Below are 27,743 nucleotides of genomic sequence, written 5' to 3'. Positions count from 1 at the left end.
CTACAAGGCCATAATTGCTCATTACAGAAAGGTCAGCCACGATTCATCAAAGCCTCCACTGAAGCTGTGGGCTCTTCAGCCGCTCTGACTTAGAGAAACAGTTTGCTTAAGTTCACTCCCCCCGGTGGACAGACAGCTGAGTCATGTGGATCATTTCTCTTTCAAGTGTCCAAGTGGAGGGGCCACAGCATGGTTCCCCTCTGCAGACCGCCCTGGCCCAGGCTCCCTGCTCCACCCCAGGCTGCTTCCCCCCTGGACCGGCGGTCAGTCACATCCCTCCAGGTAGACACACCTGGCGTCTTGGGATCCGTTAGCCACTGGAGCTGTGCCCTCGGGCTCCTGGGAGCCAGCGGGCATCCAGCTGGTGACTGGCAGGGGTCACGGTGCAGGACCCAGCACGGAGGGGCTGAGGACCCTTCCAGGGTTGGGTCAGGGTTGTTTCTAAGCAGTTAAGAGCCCTAAAGGCTGGAGGGAGACGGCTGGTAGGAACTTGGCCATTTCTAACTCCTCTGCCTCTCTCGGCCATCTTTGAGCAGTGCCTGTCTCTAGGTAAGGTATTTTTAGTTTCCCGTGTGGCTTCCCACCTCCTTCACATCTGTCCTCCCCTCCCTGGCCTCCCGCTCCGCACCCCCCCCCTCAGCTGACTGGGCTCCCGGGGCTGGCGGGAGGGGCCCTGGGCTGGCGGCCCCTGCCTCTGGACACTTCCCCCTCCTCTTCCTCGCTCCTTCCTTCTCTGACAGCTGCCATGTCCTAGGAGGGCATCTGTGTGTGGCTGCAGGAGGCCTCCTGCGGGGCTGACCTCCCCCCACCCCCGGGGCCATTCCTACCACCTGGCCCCCTCAGGGTATGTGTCTAGACAGCTGTCAGCCCGGGCTGCACTGTGACGGGCCCTATGCCCACAGGAGCGGAGCTGGCGGCCTCAGCTGGCGGGGTTGGCAGGGGGACTCCACTGTGCCCTTGGGTCCTCCTCCTGCAACTTCTCAGTTTCAGGATGGAGACCTGCGAGCGCCTCACCAGGGGGCCCGCTCTAGCCCCTGGGGGGTCCTTCTCTCTTGCCCTCTCTCTGCCCTGCTCCTACATCTCCTCTGCTGTAGACGCTGGCCCTCCCCACTTGCTTTCCTGGGCCACTCCTCTGCGTGGCCTCCATTTCTGAGAATGCCTCTGAGCTGAACCCTTAATTCTCCCAGACTGAAATCCCAGGACTTGAAAGGCTCAGCTAGGAGGATCACAGGTTGAAGGCCAGCCTCAACAATTTAGTAAGCCCCTCAGTCACTTAGTGAGACCTTGTTTCAAAATAAAAAGTAATAAGCTGGGCTGGCCGTGGTGGCGCATGCTTGTAATCCCAGTATTGGGGAGGCTGAGACAGGAGGATCACAGGTTTGTGGCCAGCCTCAGCTACTTAGTGAGGCCCTCCGCAACTTAAAGAGGCCCTCTTTCAAAATGAAGACTAAAAGAGCCAGGCGTGGTGGCGCCCGATTGTAATCCCCGCGCTTGGGAGGCTGAGACAGGAGGATCACACAGGTTCGAAGCCAGCCTCAGCTACTTAGTGAGGCTCTCAGCAACTTAGTGAGACCCTGTTTCCAAATAAAATATAAAATAGGTCTTGGAGTATAGACCAGAGGTAGAAGGCCTCTGGGTTCCACCCCCAGTACCACACACACACACACACACACACACACACACACACACACACAAAGAATAAAAAAATAGGACCGAGATGGCCGGGCGTGGTGGTACACCCTTGTAATCCCCGCACTTGGGAGGCAGAGACAGGAGGATCGCACAAGTTCGAAGCCAGTCGTGCGTGCTGGCTAGGAGACCCTGTTTCCAAATAAAAATATAAAGAAATAGGTCTGGGAGTGTAGCCCGGAGGTAGAAGGGCTTCCAGGAACCCCAGTACCACCAAAAAAAAAAAAAAAAAAAAAAGGGGGCTGAGGGTGTAGCTTGAAGGCTTGAAGGTAGAATGCCCCTGAGTTTACTCATCAGTTCTACCAAAAAAAAAAGTAATAAGCCGAGTGTGGTGGGGCATGCCTGTGATGCCCCTTAGATACCACCAAAATAATAAAATAAAAAATAAAATAGGGGCATACTTTGGAGATAGAATGCCTCTGGGTTCAGCCCCCAGCAACACACAAACACACACACACCACACCACACATAAAAGAGGCTGAGGGTGTAGCTCAGAAATGTCTCTGGGTTCAGCACAGTACCAGTGTCTGTATATGCACACACTTACACGGGCGAGCTGTGGCGCCTCCCAGGGTCTCTTGTCCCAGCACGGCTGACCTCGCTCCCTGGACTCCCAGTTGAAGGGAACTCTCCTCCCCGCCTCAGGCCCGGTGGGCTCTGGGCCTCCGCCCTCCCAGCCGTGGCCTGGCTGGGCTTCCTCCCTCCACCACCTCCTCCTTGGCAGGAGCTCAAACACTCCCGTTTGGCAGCTCTGGAGGCCCTGCTGTCCTGGCCCTTCCCATTTCAGTGTTGAGCCATCGCTGGGTGCCTGAGAGAGCAGCCACCGACACCCCACTGGCCCGCCAGCCTCCGGGCGCGGGGAGCGGGCGCTGATGTGCCGGGACATTTCTTATTCACTCGGCCAGGGGCAGTTCACCTCCAAGCCACGCCCCAGGGCAGTCCACCTCCAAGCCACGCCCCAGGGCAGTCCACCTCCAAGCCACGCCCCAGGGCAGTCCACCTCCAAGCCATGCCCCAGGGCAGTCCACCTCCAAGCCACGCCCCAGGGCAGTCCACCTCCAAGCCATGCCCCAGGGCAGTCCACCTCCTAGCTACACCCCCACGGGCAGTCCACCTCCTAGCTACACCCCCAGGGCAGTCCACCCCCAAGCCACGCCCCAGGGGCAGTCCACCTCCAAGCCACGCCCCAGGGGCAGTCCACCTCCAAGCCACGCCCCAGGGCAGTCCACCTCCAAGCCACGCCCCAGGGCAGTCCACCTCCAAGCCATGCCCCAGGGCAGTCCACCTCCTAGCTACACCCCCACGGGCAGTCCACCTCCTAGCTACACCCCCAGGGCAGTCCACCCCCAAGCCACGCCCCAGGGGCAGTCCACCTCCAAGCCACGCCCCAGGGGCAGTCCACCTCCAAGCCACGCCCCAGGGCAGTCCACCTCCAAGCCACGCCCCAGGGCAGTCCACCTCCAAGCCATGCCCCAGGGCAGTCCACCTCCAAGCCACGCCCCAGGGCAGTCCACCTCCAAGCCATGCCCCAGGGCAGTCCACCTCCTAGCTACACCCCCACGGGCAGTCCACCTCCTAGCTACACCCCCAGGGCAGTCCACCCCCAAGCCACGCCCCAGGGGCAGTCCACCTCCAAGCCACGCCCCAGGGGCAGTCCACCTCCAAGCCACGCCCCAGGGCAGTCCACCTCCAAGCCACGCCCCAGGGCAGTCCACCTCCAAGCCACGCCCCAGGGCAGTCCACCTCCAAGCCATGCCCCAGGGCAGTCCACCTCCTAGCTACACCCCCACGGGCAGTCCACCTCCTAGCTACACCCCCAGGGCAGTCCACCCCCAAGCCACGCCCCAGGGGCAGTCCACCTCCAAGCCACGCCCCAGGGGCAGTCCACCTCCAAGCCACGCCCCAGGGGCAGTCCACCTCCAAGCCACGCCCCAGGGGCAGTCCACCTCCAAGCCACGCCCCAGGGCAGTCCACCTCCAAGCCACGCCCCAGGGCAGTCCACCTCCAAGCCACGCCCCAGGGCAGTCCACCTCCAAGCCACGCCCCAGGGCAGTCCACCTCCAAGCCATGCCCCAGGGCAGTCCACCTCCTAGCTACACCCCCACGGGCAGTCCACCTCCTAGCTACACCCCCAGGGCAGTCCACCCCCAAGCCACGCCCCAGGGGCAGTCCACCTCCAAGCCACGCCCCAGGGCAGTCCACCTCCAAGCCACGCCCCAGGGCAGTCCACCTCCAAGCCACGCCCCAGGGCCGTCCACCTCCAAGCCACGCCCCAGGGCAGTCCACCCCCAAGCCACGCCCCAGGGGCAGTCCACCTCCAAGCCACGCCCCAGGGGCAGTCCACATCCAAGCCACGCCCCAGGGCAGTCCACCTCCAAGCCACGCCCCAGGGCAGTCCACCTCCAAGCCACGCCCCAGGGCCGTCCACCTCCAAGCCACGCCCCAGGGCAGTCCACCCCCAAGCCACGCCCCAGGGGCAGTCCACCTCCAAGCCACGCCCCAGGGGCAGTCCACCTCCAAGCCACGCCCCAGGGCAGTCCACCTCCAAGCCACGCCCCAGGGCCGTCCACCTCCAAGCCACGCCCCAGGGCCGTCCACCTCCAAGCCACGCCCCAGGGCAGTCCACCCCCAAGCCACGCCCCAGGGGCAGTCCACCTCCAAGCCACGCCCCAGGGGCAGTCCACCTCCAAGCCACGCCCCAGGGCAGTCCACCTCCAAGCCACGCCCCAGGGCAGTCCACCTCCAAGCCATGCCCCAGGGCAGTCCACCTCCTAGCTACACCCCCACGGGCAGTCCACCTCCTAGCTACACCCCCAGGGCAGTCCACCCCCAAGCCACGCCCCAGGGGCAGTCCACCTCCAAGCCACGCCCCAGGGGCAGTCCACCTCCAAGCCACGCCCCAGGGGCAGTCCACCTCCAAGCCACGCCCCAGGGGCAGTCCACCTCCAAGCCACGCCCCAGGGGCAGTCCACCTCCAAGCCACGCCCCAGGGCAGTCCACCTCCAAGCCACGCCCCAGGGCAGTCCACCTCCAAGCCATGCCCCAGGGCAGTCCACCTCCAAGCCACGCCCCAGGGCAGTCCACCTCCAAGCCATGCCCCAGGGCAGTCCACCTCCTAGCTACACCCCCACGGGCAGTCCACCTCCTAGCTACACCCCCAGGGCAGTCCACCCCCAAGCCACGCCCCAGGGGCAGTCCACCTCCAAGCCACGCCCCAGGGGCAGTCCACCTCCAAGCCACGCCCCAGGGCAGTCCACCTCCAAGCCACGCCCCAGGGCAGTCCACCTCCAAGCCACGCCCCAGGGCAGTCCACCTCCAAGCCATGCCCCAGGGCAGTCCACCTCCTAGCTACACCCCCACGGGCAGTCCACCTCCTAGCTACACCCCCAGGGCAGTCCACCCCCAAGCCACGCCCCAGGGGCAGTCCACCTCCAAGCCACGCCCCAGGGGCAGTCCACCTCCAAGCCACGCCCCAGGGGCAGTCCACCTCCAAGCCACGCCCCAGGGGCAGTCCACCTCCAAGCCACGCCCCAGGGCAGTCCACCTCCAAGCCACGCCCCAGGGCAGTCCACCTCCAAGCCACGCCCCAGGGCAGTCCACCTCCAAGCCACGCCCCAGGGCAGTCCACCTCCAAGCCATGCCCCAGGGCAGTCCACCTCCTAGCTACACCCCCACGGGCAGTCCACCTCCTAGCTACACCCCCAGGGCAGTCCACCCCCAAGCCACGCCCCAGGGGCAGTCCACCTCCAAGCCACGCCCCAGGGCAGTCCACCTCCAAGCCACGCCCCAGGGCAGTCCACCTCCAAGCCACGCCCCAGGGCCGTCCACCTCCAAGCCACGCCCCAGGGCAGTCCACCCCCAAGCCACGCCCCAGGGGCAGTCCACCTCCAAGCCACGCCCCAGGGGCAGTCCACCTCCAAGCCACGCCCCAGGGCAGTCCACCTCCAAGCCACGCCCCAGGGCAGTCCACCTCCAAGCCACGCCCCAGGGCAGTCCACCTCCTAGCTACACCCCCAGGGCAGTCCACCTCCAAGCCACGCCCCAGGGCAGTCCACCTCTAAGCCACGCCCCAGGGCCGTCCACCTCCAAGCCACGCCCCAGGGCCGACCACCTCCAAGCCACGCCCCAGGGCCGTCCACCTCCAAGCCACGCCCCAGGGCCGTCCACCTCTAAGCCACGCCCCAGCACCACCCAGGTCTTTTCTTTTCCTTTTTGTGGTACTAGCGACTGAACCCAGGAGAATTCTGCCTCAAGCTACACCTCCAGCCCTTTTTATTTTTTCTTCTAAAACAGTGTCTCACCGGGTTAATGAGAGCCTCACAATGTTGCTGAGGCTGGCCTCAAACCTGTGATCCTCCCGTGGCCAGCCTCCAGGTATTGAGAGTAGAGGTGTGGGCCGCGGTGCTCAGCTGCCTCTGGGTCTTAAACGCGCTTCTCTCTGCCTGGCTGGCCTTGCACCTCAGGGGACAGCCCATCTGCTGAGGCCTCGTGTGGATGGATCCGAAGCTCCTGCCCTCCCTGGGGGCCTGCAGCAGGGTGGCTGGCACACAGTGATTTATTTGCAGTCGGTTCCTACCTAGCCTAGGGGCTCCCAGAGGATCGGTTCTCTGATTTACATTTTAAAAACCGTATCTTAATTAAATATTGAATAGGTATTTATAAAGAATATGAGAAGGCTTATAAACTATGTATACACTGTGAAGAAAAACAATACAGTGAACACCTGGGACCCACCTCCCCTCCTCAGACCTGCGAGCTCGGTACGCCCTCGGTCCCTCTCAGGAGGGCTGCACCCATCCAAGGGCCAGTGAGGCTTATGGACTGAAAGCCCGGGTGGATGAATGAATGATGGACACCTGTTATTTGAGTCATGTTTCTGCCAGTTTCTCAGTTGCTGAGCAAGCGCCCCTCAAAGTGGTCATCATTGTGTGATGTCGCCCCAAACTCAGCCCGCTTCACGAGCTCACATACTGTTCACACATCTTATTTTTCTTTTTTTACACTGGAGAGTGAACCCAGCAGCATTCTATCTCTGAGCTACACCCCAGCCCTTTTTATTTTTTATTTTTATTTTCTGGATGCTGGGGATTGAACCCAGGGTTTCCTACCTCCAAGAAACTACCCATCCCCAGCCAAATTTTTACTTTTTTGTTTTGAAACAAAAGGGTTTTTATTAATTGAGGACTTATCTTGCACCCCAGCTCCTCAGGAGGGAGAGAGACCTCCAGTGTCCTGGGTGGGGCCCCACACATGGGCTCCACATTCCCCTCTGAAATGGCTTGTTCTGAATCTTCATCTCTTTTTCTTCCTTTTTCTTTTTTCTCCTCCCTTCATTCCTTCCTTCCTTTTGTTCTGGGATGGAACCCAGAGGTGCTCTACCACTGAGCTATACCCCAGCCCTCCCTTTTTACCTGTTGAAACAGTCTTGCCAAGTTGCTGGGCTCACCTCCAACTGGTGACCCTCCTGTTTCAACCTCCAAATACTGTGGTTGTAGGCTGGAGCCATCACACCCGGCTGACTTCTGAACCCTCTGCAAGCAGAGGCCTTCAGATGGGGAGGGGCAACTGAATTTTCACACTCCACAGGCCTGGGGGCCTGGGGGTAGGAGGGTGAGGCAGTATCCTCCGCAGGCACGGGCACTGGCCCTCTACAGCGGCTTCCCGTGAGACTGCCCAGACTTCTGGGTGCCAGCAGCCCCCCGTGCATGCGGTCCAAGCAAGTGCGGAAGTTCTGGAGAACAATAGTAAGCATTGTCTTTGGTTCAGCCTCTTTCAAATCAGAAAAGAGAGCCAGGTGCAGTGGCACACACCTGTGATCCCAGTTCTTGGGAGGCTGTCAGTTCTTGGCAGGTTTGTGCCAGCCTCAGCAACTTAGTGAGACCCTGTTTCAAAAAAACAAGTTGGCAGAAATGAACTCAAGTTGGGTCAAAGGTGAAGGAAGACAGGGTTTCTCATGGAACTTCCAGCTCTGCCAGCTCCTCTGCAGCTGGGCCAGCTCGGGCTGGGCGAGGACCAGGCACACGCAGGCTCCCTCCCGGTCTCTCAAGAGCTGGCTCCTAAGTCCCACCTAAGTCTTGCTCCTAAGTCTTGCACCAGTGAGGAGTTCTTCATTCTTCAATCTCTACTTCTTTTCTCTGGTCCTCCTATGTCAGCCTTCCGAGTGCTGGGATTCCAGGCATGAGCCGCACACCTGCTCTCCTGATCCCATCTGTATCAGGCTTGCTGGAGGGACATAAAGGGAGGTTGTGCCGGGCGTGGTGGCACACTTGTAATCCCAGTGCTTGGGAGGCTGAGACAGGAGGATCACAGGTTCGCTGACAGCCTCAGCTACTTAGTGAGGCCTTATTTCCAAATAAAGAATAAAAATAGGGCTGGGCATGTAGCTCAGAGGTAGAATGCCCCTGGGTTCCATCCCAAGTACCACACAAAAAAAAAAAAAAAAAGGAAGGTTGCTCTGTGACTGGCAGCCAGGTCGCTGACATTGCCTCGAAGTCTCTTTTAAGCGTAGACCTCACCCTAGACTGCCTGAACCCAAACCTGCTCTATCAGGAGGTAAACGGGGACAGTCATGGCGCTGCCATGTGCCTGGTGCCTGTACTCAGCGGGAGAGGCTTGGGCTCAGCCAGAGTCTGGCTGCGACGCAGTCTGTAGGCAGGAGGAGTGGGGCGTGGACGGGCTTGGCGGGCTGCTTCTCTAAGATGGATGTCTATGTCGTTTCAGCGTTCCCCGGAGATTGGACCCCAAGGAGCCCCCGGGGGGCCAGAGAGCAGCTTCCCCCAGCCCAAGGCCTGCTTCTGCTGCTGCTCCCAGCCGTGAGAGCACCCCGGAATCCAAGGGCCCCGAGGCCGACGGTCCCCGCAGGACACTGCAGGTGGACAGCAGGACGCAGAAATCAGGGCGCTCCCCATCAGTGTCACCAGACAGAGGCAGCACCCCCACGTCACCCTACTCAGTGCCCCAGATTGCCCCCCTTCCCAGCAGTACCCTGTGCCCCATATGCAAGACCTCGGACCTCACGTCGACCCCCAGCCAGCCAAACTTCAACACCTGCACCCAGTGTCACAGCAAGGTCTGCAACCAGTGTGGCTTCAACCCCAGTCCTCATCTCACCCAGGTACCCGCGCCGGCGCCCTCTTCCAGCAATTCTCCTGTCCTTTCCCTCTGCCCAGCCCTCAGTGTCTTCCTGGGTGTGTGGGGAGGGGCCATAGGCAGGGTGCGGTGGGGAGGGCAAGGCCTGGCCCCCGAGGCCCTGAGGGAGTCCTGTACCCCCAAAGCTGGGACAGAGTCCCAGAGCAGATTATTCAATTTCAGTCTGCAAAACCGGCTTTGGACCGGGCCGAAGACAGGCTGTGGACGACTTCTCCTGGGGCCGCTCAGTGGCCCTGGTTCTGCCTCTCTCCCGGGAGGAGATGCGGGTAAAGGAGTGGCGCCCACGGGCCCCGAGAAGCTCCTGCTATGGGCTGTAACTCCACTCAGATGGCTCTGATGTGGCCCCATTCCCAGAGGGATGACGGGGTCAAGAGCAGAGCCGAGCAGGGGAGGCCAGGCCCTCACCTCGGCATTCCAGGATCCCCTCCTGGAGAGGCCACCGCAGAGCTGCTCATGATGGTGCACACATGGAATCCCAGGACTTGGGAGGTTGAGACAGGAAGCTCACAGGTTCATGGCCAGCCTCGCAACACAGTGAGACTCTCGACCCTGTTTCAAAACAAAACAAAAAGTTATTATATTTAATTTTTTTTTTTGTACTGGGAATTGAACCTAGAGGCATTCTACCTCCAAGCTATATCCCCAGTCCAATTTTTTTTTTTTTTCTTATTTGGAAGCAGGGTCTTAGTAGGTTTCTTTCTTTCTTTTTTTTTTTTTTTTTTTTTTTTGGTGGTTCCTGGAAGCTCTTCTACCTCTGGGCTAAACTCCCAGACCTATTTTTATATTTTTGAAACAGGGTCTCTTCTGGCAGCACAGCTGGCTTCAAACCTGCGTGATCCTCCTGTCTCCGCCTCCCAAGCGTGGGGATTGATTACAAGTGTGCGCCACCACACCCGGCTCTTAGTAGGTTTTTGAGAGCCTTGCTATGTTGCTGAGGCTGGCTTTGAGCCTGTGGTCCTCCTGTCTCAGAGTCCCATGTACTGGGATTACAAGCGTGTGCCACCATGCCCGGCTCAAAAAAAATTTTTTTTAAAGGGCTAGAGGTATAGCTCAGAAGTGGAATGTCCCTGTGTTTAATCCCCAGTACCACCACCTAAAAACTAAAAAAAAAAAAAAAAAGAGGCTATTGCCAGACTGAGTTTAGCCTTTTTTGCCCCAGAGGGTTCTGGGTACGCCTCTCCCCATCCTGCTGGCTTGTCCAGGGCAGGCCCTGCAGGCTCTCATGGTCAGGAGGCCATGCTCCCATGCCTTGGCTGGGCAGGCATCCCTTTGGAATGGACCATGCCAGCAGCTGGTTCTGCCCACTCTCTGGGGCAGTAAGCCCTGGGAGTTTCTGGGTTTCCTGTCCAGGTTCTGCCCTTGGGCAGGATGAGAAGTGGCTGGCTGCAGGCGTGGCCAGGCGCCTCTGGTCTCCCAGCAGCTGGAGCGTTTGGGGAGTGGGGGCCCAGCGAGAACACGTTCACGGGTCAGGTCTATATATGCGCGAGGTGCCGTGGTGTGGGATGTGTGGCGTGCGAGGTGCGCGTGCTTCCAAGGAAGGCGCCGTCGGCGTGGGGAGATGACTCAGTGCGTTGGAGCTGCTCCTGGAGTGTGGAGGCTTCTCGAGGGGGCGGCGCTAAGCGCGTGATCGCCGCATCTGCGATTAGATCAGTTAGGTAAGTGTGGGCTCTGCAGCAGTGGACACGTGCGGTTCAGGCCAAGACAGCTTGCCAGTGCGTCCCTACAGTGAGAAGCAGACGCCCTGCCCCTGTGCTAGCCGCGCCCCTCTGGCTCCAGGCTCCCTGAGGCCGCTTGCTGGGCTGGGGAGGCGAGGGGAGCCACCCAGTGGGCGCAGCCTCTGCCTGCAGGCTCCCCAAGGCCGACCTTCAGCGAGGTGGGAAGGGAGCCAGCCGTTAGCTGTGTCTGCAAAAACAGCGGAGTAGGAGGGCCGTGGAGACGCTGGCCCATCTGCCTCGCCGCGCTGGGCGGAAGCGAGGCTTGGGGCCAGGAGGAAAGGGCTCCCACTCGCTGCAGATTCGCAGTTGGGGTGGAGAACAGGCTTCCCAGCCCAGTCCTTCAAGCACGTGCCAAGCTGGACAATAAAGTGGTCCTTGGCTGTGAGATGTCTCGGGCCTCAGCAGCTGCAGGGAGTCAGACCTTCAAGTCAGGGCTGTCATTGCCGCCCCTCACTGATGTTGGGCCAATCTGGGCGTGACCTCATCCATTCAAGGGCTCACACCTGGGGACACCCTGTTCTTTTGGGCTCCGGCTGCTACAGTGGCACCCCATCCAGGAACGCTAACCTCAGGGATCGGCTTCCTGAGGCACGGCCCAGCGCTGAGCTCGTGTAGCGGCCACCATTGCTTTGCTGAGAGCCTGTTCCCCTCCCCAGGCACCTTCTGTGGGATGAGAAAACAGGTTTGCAGGCTCTGCTCACGCCTCCGTTAGATCCGTCCTGAGAGACCACATCTCTCCTGGACACCGCTACTGTGCTGAGGCTGTGCTGGCATTGCCCTGTTGTCTCCGGACTCAGCTCCCCAGGCCGGAGACTCTGCACACGAGCAAGGCCGGCTCTGCAGGCGCTGTGTCTTCAGAGCAGGCAGCCACTCCGGAGCCTCAGCACCGTCACTCACCTCCTTTCTCAGGGACTTCCCTGGACTGGCCCCATTGGAGTAGGGAAGGGTAGAGGTAGGGCCAACCCCAGGCAGACATGCTGCAGGCACTGGCTGCCGGGCGCATCCAGGGCCCTGCCTGGATGGGGTGCGGACCTGGAGTGGCAGGTGTGGTCATGCCAAGCCCTGGATGACCGCAGGACATCCATCAGCCCAGGGAGGGACGAGAGCCGCCGGAGTGGCGCGCAGGGCTTAGGGTCTCTGAGACACTGATGGAGCCAGAGACGCTTGGCTGGTGTGCGGCTCCAGCCACTGCACAGGTCGGGAGTGGGTAGGACTGTTGTGTGGTGGCCAGTGGGATGGCGAGTGCCCGCCATGATCAAGTACTCTGTCTCCTGGTGCCCATTGGGGTCTTACTGCATTGTCAGGGGCTACAGAGAGGGCAGAGTAGACATGGAAGCGCACATGGTAAACAGCCACCTGTCTGCCGGAAGCAGGGTCGGAGACTGGGAGTCACCATTCCGTCAGCTTCAGGGTGCTTTGTGGGCTTTGAGCCGCGTACAAACGCAGCGCCCAGCGTTCTGTGTGCCCAGGCTGGCTGGCTCTGGAGGCTCTGTGGAGAGGAGGAGGCCTGCCAGCTGCTTCGCTGGGTTGTTGGTGTGTGCAGTCCTGGGCACTGCATGGATTGGAGGGCTGAGGCAGAAGACCCACCACAAGTGTGAGGCCAATCTGGGCCACTTGGTGCAATCCTGTCTCAAAATCAAAATGAAAATGACTGGTATGGGATGTAGCTCATTGTTAGAGTGCCCCTGGGCTCAGCCCCAGAACTGTAGGAAACAGTGGGGGGCCAGGCAAGGAAATGGGGCCTTCGGAAGTCTTAGCTTATTCTGGGTCATTCCGGAGCAAAAGAACTGGGAGCCCAGAGCCCAGAGCAAGGCATAGGCTTCCTCTGAGGCTGGCCTGAGGCAAGTGGAGCGGGCCAGCCACTCTGCTGGATGGAGGCCATTTCTTCCGGGGGCTCCAGCTCTGGTCTCTGGGCAGGCAAATCATTTCATCTGTTTGAAACCACAGCAAAAGACGAATTTCCTCTTGGGGTCAGAGACCCTCCCTCCACCAGCACCAACACCAGGAGGCCCAAGAGTGAGTGGGGTGCGGGCGATGGGGGCAGGCGGGCCCTCCTTGCCAGGGAGTTTGGACAAAAGCCTTACGTTTCCTGCACACCACGCTTTTCTGAGGGAGAAGCAGGAGCCCCGAGGCTGGCCTCCTGGCGCTGCTGACTCTGCGCCGCTCAGGCCGGCAGCCCCCTGGTCTTGAGACTGGCGTCTGTGAAGGCGCGGTGGCCCCTTGAACAGGAAGGGCCCTTGTGCCTGTGGCGGCCTCCGTGCGGGCTGTCCCAGTTGGGCAGAGCATGGGAAGGCCAGGCGGTGGCACAGTGTGAGCAGCAGCCCGGGGAGCAGCCTCCAGCCCCCACCACAGCCCAACCTGCCTGGACTCCTCCAGGCCAGCTGGTGCTCCCCGCAGAGCCACAGCCCAGGCTTCCAGGAGATGCGCTAGTCCTCCAGAGCACCGCCTACGGAGGCTCCGAGGCTCCGCTCTGCTGGAAGGCAGGGCTGCCACCCACGCCCAGCCTGCAGGCCCAGCAGTGGGCCTGTTTCTGCCCCACTCTCTCAGCCTCACAAGACCCTCTAGAAAGCTACCGGAGAGCGCGCAGGAAGCCAGAGGTCCGGGAGGTCTGGGGCCCACCAGGGAGTGTAAGAGGCAGCCTGCTAGACTTTTTCTTTCTCCGAGCTGGGGCATCGGGAAAACCACAAGGTGTTGCAGGGGATAGGTTGGGGGGGGAAAGGTGTGTGTTGTGAAATAATCCCCCCACCACCACCAGACACACAGAGACAAACAGAAAAACCGTGGGTTCTTGTCCTAAGCTAAGAATAAGTATTCATCGCTTGGACAGCTGCTGCAGATTTAAAGAAGTTTATTAAAAGATAGAAATATAGAGATAGTCACAGCCCTGTGCCGGAGCAAGACACAGGGGGGCAATTCGAACGAAAATGCCAACAAACTCCAGTTTCCTGAATTTTTATATTGTCTAAGTCCAGCAGGTCCCTTTGATTTTTGGAGATCATGTTACACCTTATCGCCCGCCCCAGCTCTGCTTCTGTTATCTCTCCAGCTGGGTTTATGGCCTGAAAGGGGGAGACATCTCTGTCTCCAAACACAGGTCCAGATTTATGGCCTGAAAGGGGGAGACATCTCTGTCTCCAAACACAGGCCCAGATTTATGGCCTGAGAGGGGGAGACATCTCTATCTTCAAACACAGGCTTTTACATTTCGTCTTTTCCCCCACAATGTGTTAAATTGTTCTTAGGAATGCAAGGACATGTTGGCTAACCCTGGCTTTCTTAGTAAAGACGCTATGTTTCAAGGTTGGACATCTTTCCCAGGACTGATACATTAATACTTTTTAAACTCTCTTCCCAATATCAGTACAAAGGAACGAACCTGCTCTACCTCTAACCTCTCCAGAGCCCACCAGGAAAGTCACTAGTGACTAGTGACGCCCCCGACATTTGTTCTTTGCACTGTCCCAACCACAGACTGGTGCCTGATGACCCATACGCTGATGAGGACCGACAGCGGCACCAGCCTGACCCAATCAGCCCCGTCCATTCTAGTCCTCAGGAGGTCTTCTCTGAGCTGGCCGCTCCTCTGTCTTCACCCTAAAATGCCCACCCTAGACTGCACAGCTGGCTCTCTGTTTTACCAGGAGAGGGGCCCTCCCAGGCTCGCAGTAAAGCTTTCTCTTTGCCAGGTGTGGTGGCGCATGCTTATAATCCCAGTACTTAGACAGGAGGGTCGCACAGGTTCAGAGCCAGCCTCAGCTACTTAGCTAGGCTCTCAGCAACTTAGTGAGAACCTGTTTCCAAATAAAATATTAAATAGGTCTGGGAGTATAGCCTAGAGGTAGAAAGCCCCTGGGTTCCACCCCAGTACCACAAAAGAAAAAGCTTTTTTTTTTTTTTTTTTTGGTGGTACTGGGGATGGACCCCTTCTACCTCTGGGCTATACTCCCAGACCTATTTTGTATTTTATTTGGAAACAGGGTCTCTTAAGCCAGCGCAGCTGGCTTCAAACCTGCGTGATCCTCCTGTGTCCGCCTCCCAAGCCCAGCGATTACAAGCGTGCGCCACCACACTCAGCAAGCTTTCTCTATGCTGGGCTCCTGTCTCCTTTTTTCCTAACAGGGTGTAGCTCGGAGATAGCCCACCCCTGGTTTGATCCCCAGTACCACAAAAAATAATTAAACTAAACTAACTAAATTAGGTGAGTCCAGTCTCCCCTTGCCTGCTCCAAGCCTGAAACTAAGCAGGAGGGTGTTTGACTCTCCATGCACCTCGCTCCCACCCTGCTGACCAGCCCAGACACTTCCCGGGGCAGGAGTGTGGAGGAGTGAGCTGGTGGCAGGGCAGTCTCTCCCTCTTCTGGTGCCTCCCACTCCTCCCGCAAGGTACCAGATGGCCTGGGGGTGGTTCTGTGAGGCCGCCCAGATCCCAGCCGGAGCCAGCAGGCGGCCAGTTCCTCTGCCTCCTCCTGGCCACACCGCCACTTGGCCAGAGCGGGTGCAGGAGCAGGTGTGGGGAGGACACGGTGGCACGGTGTGCTGCGAGGGCCACGGGAACCCTGCTGCTTGCCGTGCTCGGGCGGGCGGGGGCTGGCGCTTTTCCACCCCAATAGAATGGAAGGGGCCCAGGGCCGCTGGCCCTTCAGGGCCTTTGACTCCTTGGACCTCTGATCCTTGGGTGTTAGGCCTTGGGGTCTCCACTTGGACCCAGATGAGTCAGTAGGGACCACCCCCCTTCAGCGAGGCCTGAGCAGCCGGCCCTCCTGCCCGCACAGGCACACATGGACAGAGTGCTCAGGAGACCGGGCCAGCTCAGGGGAGGCTGGAGCCCGAGAACTTGAGGGAGAGGCACTGTGATGCGGTGGGAGCATTCTCGCTGGACCCCCAGGTGTGGGCTCCACCTTCCAGCCTATTAGAAGGCCATATGAGCCCGGCGTGGGCGCACGCTCGTCATCCCAGCATTCCAGAGGCTGAGACAGGAGGATCGCGGTTTGCGGCCAGCCTCAGCTACTTAGTGAGGCCCTTTGCAACTCAGTGAGACCCTGTTTCAAAATAAAGAATAAAAAATAAAGCCGGGCGTGGTGGTGCACGCTTGTAATCCCCGCACTTGGGAGGCAGAGACAGGAGGATCGCGCAGATTCGAAGTCAGCTGCGTGCGCTGGCTTAGGAGACCCTGTTTCCAAATAAAAATGTAAAAATAGGTCTGGGAGTGTAGCCCGGAGGTAGAAGGGCTTCCAGGAACCCCAGTACCACAAAAAAAAAAAAAAAAAAATAGGGCTGGGGGGTAGCTCGGAGGTCGAATGCCCCTGGGCTCCATCCCCAGACCTGCACACACACACACATACAAGCTATATGTTTAACTGAGAATGAACATGAAGTTAGTTCAGAAGAGAAAATATGAAACTTTATTCCTAAACCTCTTGGAGCATGTGTGTGTTGTTGTTGATTTGTTTTTGGTACTGGAGATTGAAACCAGGGGCATTCCACATCTAAGCTACACCCCTAATTCTGTTTTATTTTTTATTTTCAAACAGTGTCTTACTAAGTTCCTGAGGGTCTTGCTAAATTGCCAGGGCTGGCCTTGAACTTGTGATCCTCCTGTCTCAGCCTCCCTATTACCAAGATTACAGACACTAAACCCCTTGTTTTTTTGTTTTTTTTTTTTGTTTTTTTGCGAGTCTGGGGATGGAACCCAGGGGCATTCGACCTCCGAGCTACACCCCCTGCCCTATTTTTTATTCTTTATTTTGAAACCGGGTCTCACTGAGTTGCAGAGGGCCGTCCTTGAACCACAATCCTCTGGTCTCAGCCTCCCAAATGCTGGGTTTACAAGCGTGCGCCACCATGCCCGGCTCTAAAACCCTTGTTTTTATATGTGAGGGTAAAGAAAACAATGAATGCCCGGCATGGTGGCGCATGCTTGTAATACCTGCGCTTGGGAGGCAGAGACAGGAGGATTGCACAGGTTCGAAGCCAGCAACTTAGTGAGACCCTGTTTCCAAATAAAATATAAAATAGGTCTGGGTGTATAGCTCGGAGGTAGAAAGCCCCTGAGTTCCACCCCCAGGACCACACACAAAAGAAAGAAAGAAAGAAAGAAAGAAAGAAAGAAAGAAAGAAAGAAAGAAAGAAAGAAAGCAGAATGAATGAATAAAGATGGTGGAGAAAGAGGTAAGTAAATAAACGGGGCGGGCAGCAGGGGCAGAGGCCCAGGAGGGCAGTGGCAGTCCATGGAAGCGGGAGGGGCGGGGCAGGAGGCAGGCGCGGGAATCTTAAGGAGGCGGCCAGTTGGGGCTGGTAATGGGTGGCCGTGGCTTTGCTGCTCTTGCTCTTCCTTCTGGCCAGCCTTTGGCCTGGCCCTGCCGCCTTCCCCTCCGCAAGTGCTCCCTGAGTGCTGTGATAAGCCAGGCGCTGTCCTGGGCCCAGGAGAAGCGGCCGAAGCCATGCAGACACCCAAGCCCTGTGCAGCTCTGGCTGGTACAGGAGGGCCTCCTACCAGGAACGGCGGTGTGGACGCAGCCATGCCTGCGGCCCGGCTGGGGAGCGCCCAGAGGGGGTAGGCCGAGCTACTGCAGCGCTGAGAGGATGCTCGGAGGAGATCCGAGGAGATGTTAGGGTATAGAGCCAGGACCAGGACGGCTGGGTTGCCGTAGCCAGGATCAGACACCGTGGCGGTCCTGCGGGGTCTGCCGAGGGCTCCATAGGAAGGCCAGATGTGCGTTTAAACCCACCACTCCGATGGAATGGCGAGGGACCCCCATGTAGCCAAAGGAATCTTGAAAAAGAACAAAGGTGAAGAACTCGCAAGTCCTGATTTCAGAACTTGTTGCACACCTGCAATCCTCCTGTCTCAGCCTCCCAGGTCCTGGGACTACCAGCGTGTGCTGCCGTGCCTGGCTGATGAAAGTTTAAATGTTTGTTTCAAAAATACTACCGACAGAGTCAAAAGGCAGTCCAGAGAATGGTGAGGGATATTGCAAATCATATAACTGATAAGGATTCGCACCTCACCCAGCCCCTGGGCTCTGCCTCCCTCCACAGATCCCGACCTCAGATGCAGGGCAGGTGCCTGGCTGGCCCAGCTCTGGACGACTGTGCCCTGCCTGTTGGGACCCAGGGTGCCTGCCCTTGAGGGCTGAGGCCAGCCAGCCAGCCGACACAGAGGCAGACTGCTGGCGGGCAGTAGGCAGCGGGTGCTGGATGAGGTGGTCAATGCCCAGAGCCCTGGGGTGTGCGGCGGGGCAAGCCTGACTCACCCCCTCCGCCTGCCATCGTTGTCCAGGGCCCAGCGGGCTTCGTGCCTCCTGCTGAAAGCCGGCCAGTGACTCACCCTGAGGAGCATGGAGTCACAGAGGTGGTGGGCTCCCAGGAAGCTCTGGGTGGCATAGGCAGGGGCTCTTTTGTCAGTGGATTCTGCGATGCTTCACTTTGTACCAAAATGGGAAGCTTGAATGTGGCCTCAGGTAACGCCACAGCAAGTGATGTGGCGGAGGGAGCCTTCCTCCTCTGCTGTGCTCCTCTTCCTGCTGGTGGACAGGAGGAGGGTGTGGGCAGCCTGACCTGCGGGGCTCTGAGCCTCCAGCCTGGCCTGGCCACTTCTGACCATGGAAAAGCTCTGCCCGGGGAGGGGGTCCCCAAAACGAAGTGGGGCAGGGCTCACACACCTGTGTCCCCACAGGAAGGAAGATGTAGCCCCGCCTGCTCCCCTTCCTGCCCAGAGCCTGTGGGGCGGGGGGGGGGGCGCTGGCCTGTCCCCAGCCTCATTGAACGAAGGAGTAACTGGGAAAGCGTCTTCTCTGGGCCAGAGTGCTCCCCCAGCCACGGAGCCCCAGGGCCCTGCCCTCCACACCCATGGCGGCTCCAGCAGGTAGAGCCATGGCAGGAAAGGACCCCAGACCCTGCACACACATTCTTTTTATTTCTTTTTATTTATTTATTTTTATTTTTTGCAGTGCTAGGGATGGAACCCAGGGGCATTGTACCTTCGAGCTACACCCCCAGCCCTATTTTTTTATTCTTTATCTTTTGAAACAGGGTCTCACTGAGTTGCAAAGGGCATCACTAAGTAGCTGAGGCTGTCCCCAAATTGTGAACTGCGATCCTCCTGTCTCAGCCTCCCAAATGCTGGAATTACAAGCATGTGCCACCAGACCCGGCTAATCTTTTTATTTTTTACTTTTTTTTGTTAGTTTTTTTTATTTTGAAACAGGGTCTCACTGAGTTACAGAGGGCCTCACTAAGTAGCTGAGGCTGTCTGCGAACTGTGATCCACGGGTCTCAGCCTCCTGAATGCTGGGATCACAAGGGTGTGCCACCACGCTCGGCTCTGTCCACTTCATCCTTCCTTCTGCCTGTGGCCCCACTAAGCTCGGGTGCACGGGCATCCCTGGAGGTCCCTGCCAGCCCTGGGGAGGCGGGATGGGCTTCTCAGAGCCCTGCCCCGCCTAGCACCACCTGGCCCGGGACATCAGCTGGTCTGCACACCTCCTGGGCATGGGCCAAGTAGGGAAGGCAGGACCCTCAGAGAGGTCTCCTGTCTCACTAGCAGAGAGCCAGTCCCTGTATTCTGATGAGTGGCAGCCTCAAGTGGAGGAGGTGTCAGTGTGTGCAGCTAAGAGAGCCCCTAACTGCTGCTGTCCCGAGGCCAGGGCGACCTGCTACAAGGCCATTCATGTACTTACAGCCTGGGTACCACCTCCCGCTATCCCCCAGCACAGGTGCAGGGACCTTGGGATGGGGAGGAAGAGGCCAGGGGTGGTCCCCAGCTCCTGGGAGACTCCCAGGGGCCCACTGGGGAGTCGGGGCTTGAGGGGCTCAGAGGCCTCCCTCGGCCAGAGTACCCCTTGGGAGGGAGGGCTTGTGTGCTGGGCCCAGGGAGGCCACCGCCCACCTTGGGGAGAGGCTGGATAGAAATAGCAGTGCCCATCTGGGAGATGAGTCACCGAGGGGTGTCGCAGTGTTTTCAAAGAGGTTTTATTTTAGGTGCGATGCGTGTGACACAGCCTGAAGGGCGGGGCTGGGAAGGAAGGTTCTAGTGAGAAGTACAGGAGTCTTGTGTGGGCTTTGTCCAGAACCCCAGGGGCACCCCCAGGGTATGCCAGTGGCGGAGGAGACTACGTGTTTATTTTATTTATTTATTTTTATTTTTATTTTTTTAGGTGGTACTGGGGTTCCTGGAAACCCTTCTACCTCCAGGCTACACTCCCAGACCTATTTCATACTTTTTTAAAATTTGGAAACAGGGTCTCTTAGCTACTTTGTAAGGCCCTCTGCAATTTAGTGAGACCCTGTTTCAAAATAAAGAATAAAAAATAGGGCTGGGGTGTAGCTTGGAGGTAGAATGCCCCTGGGTTCCATCCCCAGTACCACAAAAAAAAAAAAAAAAGTCTTCCTAGGGACACACACACACACACACACACACACACACACACTCAGCTTCTCTAAGAAAAACAATGGGTAGCACACACATGTAATTCTGGTACTTGAAAGGCTGACACAGGAGGATCACAGGTTGTGGCCTCAGCAATTTTTTTTTTTTTTTACAGGTCTAGGGATGGAACCCAGGGGCATTCGACTCCAAGCTACACCCCCTTCCCAATTTTTATTCTTTATTCTGAAACAGGGTCTCACTAAGTTTTGGAGGGCCTCACTGCTGAGGCTGTCCACAAACCACGATTCTCCTATCTCAGCCTCCCAAATGCTGGGATTACAAGGTGTGCCACCATGCCCGGCAGCCTCAGCAATTTAGCAAGGCCCTCTGCAATTTAGGGAGACCCTGATTCAAAATAATGAAGTCAGAGCTGGGCGTGGTGGTGCATGCTTGTAATCCCAGCATTCGAGAGGCGGAGACTGTAGGATCTCCATTCATGGGCAGCCTTAGCTACTACTTAATGAGGCTCTTCACAACTTAGTGAGACCCTGTTTCAAACATAAAAAGGACTAAAAAAATAGGGCTGGGGGTAGAGCTTGGAGGTAGAATGCTCCTGGATTCCATCCCCAGTACCGCAATAAATAAATAAATAAATAAATAAATAAATAAATAAATAGTATGGTGGCGCATACTTGTAATCCCAGCATTTGGGAGGCTGAGACTGGAGGATCACGGTTTGCGGACAGCCTCAGCTACTTAGTGAGGCTCTCTGCAACTCAGTGAGACCCTGTTTCAAAATAAAGAAAAAAAAATAGGGCAGGGGGTGTAGCTTGGAGGTCGAATGCCCCTGCGTTCCATCCCCAGAGCCACAAAAATAAATGTATAAATAAATAAAAATTAAAAAGACTAAATAATAGGGCTGGGGGTATAGCTCAGAGGTACAGTGCCCCTGGGTTCTATTCCCAGTACTGCAATAAATAAATAAATAAACAAATAAAGCCGGGTGTGGTGCACACGCTTGTAATCCCAATACTTGGGAGGCTGAGACTGGAGGATCTCAGGTTCGTGGCCAGTCTCAGCTACTTGTGAGGCCCTCTGCAATTTAGTGAGATCCTGTTTCAAATAAAATAATAAAAAATGAGGCTGGGGGTATAGCTCGGAGGTAGAATGTCTCTGGGTTCAATCCCTAGTACTGCAAAAAAAAAAAAATAAAAGAAAATAAAATAGGGCTGGAAGTGTAGCTCAGATACAGAATTTCCCTGGGTTCAACCCCAGTGCTACACACACACACACACACACACACACACACTCTCGAAAGGAGAAGAAAAGAAAAAAAGGGGCTTATTTCGTTCTATTTACATTACATTATATTACATTACTGTCCGCTCTGCCCTTGAGATTTCTCATTATATATTTTATCTTTTCAGTGAGACTAAGCTCCTTCTCAGCAGGAATTATGGTTTCTTTCTTTGTATGTGTGTGTGAGTGTGTGTGTAGGTAGCACTGGGGTTTGAACCAGGGGCTATACCCTTGGTCGTATATTTATTTATTTATTTATTTATTTATTTATTTATTTATTTATTTTTGGTGGTACTGGGGTTCCTGGAAGCCCTTCTACCTCCGGGATACACTCCCACGGGCTACACTCCCAGACCTATTTTTTAACATTTTTATGTGGAAACAGAGTCTCTTACGCCAGCGAGGCTGGCTCCGAAGCAGCGCGATCCTCCCGTCTCCGCCTCCCAAGCGCGGGGATTACAAGCGTGCCCACCACGCCCGGCCTTGTATTTTTAAATTCTTTATTGGAAACGGTCTAAGTTGCAGAGAGCCTCACTAAGTTGCTGAGGCCACCCTTGAACCTGTGACCCTCCTGTCCCAGCCTCTCGAGTGCTGGGTCACTCCATGCCTGGATCCGCTCTTTTGGCTCCCTGGGCCTCTCTTTCACCTGTCATTCTTCATGCGCCCATGTGCAAGTTCCCCTCAACACCTGTTACTGCCAGGCTGGCTTTCCCTCCTGGCCACTCTGGCTGCTGTCATGCAAGTGGCCAGAAGGGGGCAGCAGGAGAGGGTGATGGGCCCATTGGAGGCTACTGGGGCGTCCCACAGGCTGCTGAGGCGGGCTTGTGGGGGTGCCACACACAGCTGAGGTACAGGTGCTGGCGCCGGGAGTCTGGCAGGCAGTCGGTGGGTGACGGGGGACTCTGCTCTGCCTTTGTACCTGGCAGATAACAGGGAAGGGAAGTTTACCAGGCATGGTGGTGCACGCTTGTAATCATAGCATTTGAGAGGTTGAGACCAGAGGATCGCGGTTCACAGCCTCAGCTACTTAGGCCCTTTGCCACTCAGTGAGACCCTGTTTCAAAATAAAGAATAAAAAAAACAGGGCTGGAGATGTCGTTTAGAGGTAGAATGCCCTTGGGCTCCATCCCCAGTACCAAAGATATAAATAAGAGCATGCGTGCCACCTGCCTCAACCCTGCCCCTGCATCCGGGCACACCCCAGTGGGCTTCGGAGCCCGCGCTGGCAGCCGTGACGTGGTCCCGCTGTCCATCTGCTGACCCTGCCGCTTCTCTCCGCAGGTAAAGGAGTGGCTTTGCCTGAACTGTCAGATGCAAAGGGCTCTGGGAATGGACATGACCACGGCGCCCCGCCCCAAGAGCCAGCAGCAGCTGCACTCCCCGGCCCTGCCTTCTGCCCACTCCCCAGCCAAGCAGCCCCTGGGGAAGCCAGGGCCAGAGAAAGCCCGGGGCCCCACGGGACCCCCACCCGGCCCCCGCCAGGCTGAGACGGCCAGGGCCACCTCAGCGCCGGGGCCTGCCCACACCGGGGCCCCTCCAGAGGTGGGGAGGATGTCTCCGCAGCCCCATCTCCCCACCAAGCCTTCCACGGCTGAGCCCAGGCCGCCCGCGGGAGAGGCCCCTGCCAGGAGCACCTCTGTGGCGCCCCCTGGGCTTGGTGCAGGCGAGCAGGCCCCGGAGGGGCTCACGGGGAAGCTCTTTGGCTTCGGTGCATCGCTGCTGACCCAGGCGAGCACCCTCATGTCCGCGCAGCCCGAGGCTGAGCCCCAGGGCCAGCCTTCCCCTGGCAAGGGGCCACCCAAGATCGTCTTCAGCGATGCCAACAAGGAAGCTGGCCCGAGACCCCCAGGCTCAGGGCCCGGGCCTGGGCCAGCCCCCGGAGCCAAAACTGAGCCTGGAGCTAGAACTGGTCCTGGGGCCCTGGCGAAAACTGGGGGGACAGCTAGTCCAAAGCATGGCAGAACAGAACAGCCAGCCCCCAAGGCCGCTGCCAAGCCAAAGACCACGCCGAAGGAAAGGGCCACCTGCCCACTGTGCCAAGCCGAGCTCAACATGGGCAGCAAAGGCCCAGCCAACTACAACACCTGCACCACCTGCAAGCTCCAGGTGTGCAACCTCTGTGGCTTCAACCCCACGCCCCACCTGGTGCAGGTAAGAGCGGGAGCACTGCCCCAAGCTGTGCTGGGGGGCTGGGGAGCCAGGGGCAGAGCTGCGGGCTGCAGTCTCCCTCCCGCCCGCCCACCTCAGCCCCCAGTCCTTCCACCCAGAGATCTGACTGGCACGGCGGGTGGGGAACTGTGCCTCCTGCCTCTGACAGGCTGGCCATGCCTCCGAGGCTGGTCCCAGGTCTGGGAGGGCCTGAGTTGACCTCCCCTTTTCCAGCTGGGGCTCTAATGAGGGTCTTGCCCGCCCAAGTAGGGCTGAAGAGTCACAGCGAGGTGGGCCGGCCATGCCCCACCTCCTGGGCAGCCAAGCCAGCTGGTGTACACACGTGGTCTCTGTTCTGCGGTCGTGGGGTGATGTCCACTTGTCAGAACCTCTCTTTGCTTTATATTCCCCGGGCTCAGCTTTCCTAGGGGTGCTCCGGCGCGGCGATCTCCCGACCCATAGGAAAACGTGAGGGAGAGCTGGGGTGGCCCCGGCATCCGCAGTCTCTGCCCAGGGCAGGGACCTGGGCGCTCTGCAGAGCCAGGCAGAGGAGGCAAGAGCCTCAGATTTGGCCCAGTGTTCTTGGGGAGCCTGGAAGTGGGGTCCCCTGTGGAGTGGACCATCCCGAGCCCGGAGGCTGCTTCTGCTCCTGCCCAAGCCCATTACCACTCTCCCTGCACCGTGGCCACCTTTGGCGTGGCTGGGGTGCCCCTCGGGGTCTTGGCACTCCTGCATGTGGGCCACCAGCCAAGCCTCGGGCTGAGCAGTGCAAGCGGGTGGTGGGCACAAGGCAGGGACACAAACCACGCCGGCCCAGCTTGGATGAGCAGAGTGTGGTGTTGCCCCCGCCCTTCTGCAGTCCCGACTCCCCTCGGGCCAGACCGCCCTGAGTGGTCCAGCATGACTAGAGAGACCACTTTGGCCACACATGTGACACTTCCCAAAATGCCTGAGAAGCGGCCAGGCCCCGCAGTGCCAGCTCCAAAGCTCCTGGAGGGCAGCTTGCCTTACTGGCGGGCGGAAAAGGGGTGCCATGGGCCATCACGGGACCGGCTGCTCTGCCCTGGTACTGCCAGCCACAAGCTCAGGGCCGATAGGGCGGTGTACCCTGACACCAAGGCACTCTGGCCTCTGATGACGGTGGAGCTGGCTTGGCCTGGGACCCTGTCCCCATGAGCCCTCTCAGCGCACTTTCCCGTCAAGCAGGTGTGTTTGGAGGGTGAGGCAGCTGCCCGCAGGGGAACGAGCCCGCCTGCTCTTCTGGGCGGCCCAGGCCAAGCACGGCAAGTGCTGTGTCAGCCACACAGCAGTGTCTCCACCACGGGCGGGCTCTAGAGGAGGCTTTGGGGTCTGGGGTCCACACCAGCTGCGTGCTTCTGGGCGGCGGCTGTCTCCACGTCCCGCCCAGCTGCTGCCCCTTTGCCAGGTCTTCCCTTGCCTTCCCAGGGTGTGGTGGGTTCCGGGGGTGGAAAGCCCCACGAAGGTGTGCTGTCCCAGCTCCTCCAGGGCAGGCGGGGGTCGGGGCGGCTCCTCACCTAGCTCTATCAGTTCTGCTCATCAGTGCAGCCCAGGGCGCACCCAGCCCACCCCGCAGAGCCCCCTGCCACTCCTTCCCGCTCAGGCTCTGCTCTGCATCGGTCTCCATCACCGGCCGCACAGTGACCCTTGCCTCGGGTCTGTGGCCGCTGGGGAGGCCTTGCTTCCCCTCTCCGAGGCCCGAGGGCCCTGTGCCGCGCTGCCTTTGACCTCTGAGCAGCCCTGTGCTTCCCTGTGAGCCGGAGCTTTCTCACCAGCTGCTGACTTTTCGTGCTGCTGGGCGGCCCTCCAGGCCCTCGGGTGTGGCTGCCCAGGTGGTGGCCCCTCCTTGCCTCGCAGAGGTGCCGGAGGCTGGGGCAGGGGAGGCACCCCACTCACAGCTCCCTCAAGCCCAGCAGACCTGCTGGGGCCACCCGAGGCCAGAGCCAGCCATCTGGACTGGCGTGTTGGGAATCTTCATCAACAGCTCTGAGCTGTAAAACGCCTTTTCCCTCTAGATAAGGAGCGCAGGGCACACCACGGAAGAGGTGGTGAAGCTGGGCCCCTTTCCCTTTGAAACGTCCTCCAAAAACTAACCACAGCGCCATTTAGTGAGTCATTTCATAATTAAGAGGTGCTGATGCCAACTTTTTTAACCTATTTATCTTTTGAAGGATAATAGTACCCTCTGGCTTAATTTTTAATTGACTTTCAGTTCAAAATAGTGTGTGAAGGAATTAGTAGAACTGGAACTACTAACATCACCAGTTTCTTTTTCTTTTTTCTTTCTTTTCTTTTATCTTTCTTCTATTTTTTTCTATTGGGGATTGAACCCAGGGGCCTTCTACCTCTGAGCTATACCACCAAACCCCCTTTTTGTGGTACTGGGTGTGGAACCTAGGGGCCCTCTACTTCTAAGTTATACCCCCAGGCCTATTTTATTTTTTCTTTGGAAACAGGGTCTCCCTAAGTTGTGGAGAACCTCACTAAGTTGCTGAGGCTGGCTTTGAACCTGCAATCCTCCTGTCTCAGCCTCTCAAGTTTTGGGATTACAAGTATGCGCCACCACACCCAGCCTTTTTTTTTTTTAAACGGTCTCACTAGATTGCTGAAAGGCTCACTACTTGCTGAGTTTGTCCTTGCACCTGCAACCCTGTTTCAGCCTCCCAAGTACTGAGATTACAGTTCTGTACTACCACACGGGGAGGCCAGTTTCTTTTATTCTTGTTACCAAAACTCCAGCAGCACCCCGAAGAAGCTGGCCTCCCTGGGCAGAGGGCCCAGTGGTACGTGTGATACCAGGCTGGACTGGCCTGTGGCAGAGGCTGCAGCAGGGGTAGCCGGCACGGGGCCAGCAGCGGCCTCTGTTCCTGGGAGGCTGGCCTCAGGCTGTCTCTGGGTGGCGCTCTCCAGGGGCCCTGCCTCGTCCCAGGTAGAATGGTGGAATGGGGCAGTGGTACTTACTCCTCTTGGGTTTTAGTGAGAACCCGATGAGCTGCTGACCTCCCATGTGTCCTCAAGGCCTGAGCCCCCAGTGTCTTCAAGAGAGTGTCCAGGAGTGGGGTACAGTCCCCCAAGTCCTCACTGTCTGTGTGTTAGTGGACACCGGCCAGTGCAGCCTCGTGGCCTCCTCAGGGATTGAACACGTTTAGGTCTGAGGGAGGGAAGCCCAGCCCAGCCACAAGGGCACACCTGGGAACACCTGGGAGGGTTCCTCTTGTGAGACAGAGGGCCAAAGGGAGGAGCGTGTGCAGGGACAGGAGGGGCAGGGACACATATCCATGCCAGAGCCAGTAGAGGGGCAGCAGCACTGGGCCCCAGTGTCCGAATCTTTGTGGAGAGTGCTGGGGATTGAATCTAGGGCATTCTACCTCTGAGCTACACCCTAGCCCCCTCTTTTAAAAATTATTTTGCAGTACTGAAGATTAAATTCAAGGGCATTCTACCTCTGAGCCCCCAGCCCTATTATTTATTTATTTATTTTTATTTTTTTATTTTTTTGGTGGTACTGGGGTTCCTGGAAACCCTTCTACCTCTGGACTACAGTCCCAGACCTATTTTATACTTTTTTTTTTTTGAAACAGGGTCTCTTAAGCCAGCGAGGCTGGCTTCGAACCTAAGCGATCCTCCTGTCTCCGCCTCCCAAGCGTGGGGATGACAAGCGTGCGCCACCACGCCTGGCTTATTATTTGTTTTTGAAACAGGGTCTCACTGAGTTGCAAAGGACCTCACTAAGTAGCTGAGGCTGTCTGCGAACTGTGATCCTTCTGTCTCAGCCTCCCAAATGCTGGGATTATAAGTGTGCGCCACCATGCCCGGCTTCCTTTTTATTATTATTTTTTAATACTAGAGATGAAACCCAGGAGCCTTTTACCTCCAGGCTATACCCCCAGACCTGTTTTATATTTTATTTGGAAACAGGGTCTCACTAAATTTTTGAGAGCCTCACTAAACAGCTGAGGCTGCGTGATCCTCTTGTCTCAGCCTCCCAAGTATTGGGGTTACAAGTGTGCGCCACCACGCCCAGTGTGTGCCACCGTGCCCAGTGTGCGCCACCGTGCCCAGTGTGCGCCACCACGCCCAGTGTGCGCCACCGTGCCCAGTGTGCGCCACCACGCCCAGTGTGCGCCACCACGCCCAGTGTGCGCCACCACGCCCAGTGTGCGCCACCACGCCCAGTGTGCGCCACCGTGCCCAGTGTGCGCCACCACGCCCAGTGTGCGCCACCACGCCCAGTGTGCGCCACCGTGCCCAGTGTGCGCCACCACGCCCAGTGTGCGCCACCACGCCCAGTGTGCGCCACCGTGCCCAGTGTGCGCCACCACGTCCAGTGTGCGCCACCGTGCCCAGTGTGCGCCACCG

At 58.1% G+C, this 27,743-nt stretch overlaps 1 protein-coding gene across 1 annotated transcript in view; it reads left to right on the top strand.

The window, feature by feature from the left end:
• Positions 1-27,743, top strand: part of BSN (bassoon presynaptic cytomatrix protein) — a gene marked incomplete at its 3' end in the record, with an annotated part of 80,226 nt that overhangs the window by 35,573 nt on the left and 16,910 nt on the right. The window contains exons 2-3 of the mRNA XM_080695459.1: positions 8,410-8,803; positions 22,500-23,369. Coding sequence (XP_080551585.1) covers positions 8,410-8,803; positions 22,500-23,369 — 1,264 coding nt within the window. The remainder of the gene's footprint in view (positions 1-8,409; positions 8,804-22,499; positions 23,370-27,743) is intronic.

The sequence above is a fragment of the Muscardinus avellanarius genome (genome assembly GCF_963383645.1).
Source record: "Muscardinus avellanarius genome assembly, chromosome: 5".
NCBI classification, from domain to species: Eukaryota; Metazoa; Chordata; class Mammalia; order Rodentia; family Gliridae; genus Muscardinus; species Muscardinus avellanarius.
Note: the sequence above shows the minus strand (reverse complement) of the source record. Positions and strands in the feature narration are given on the sequence as shown.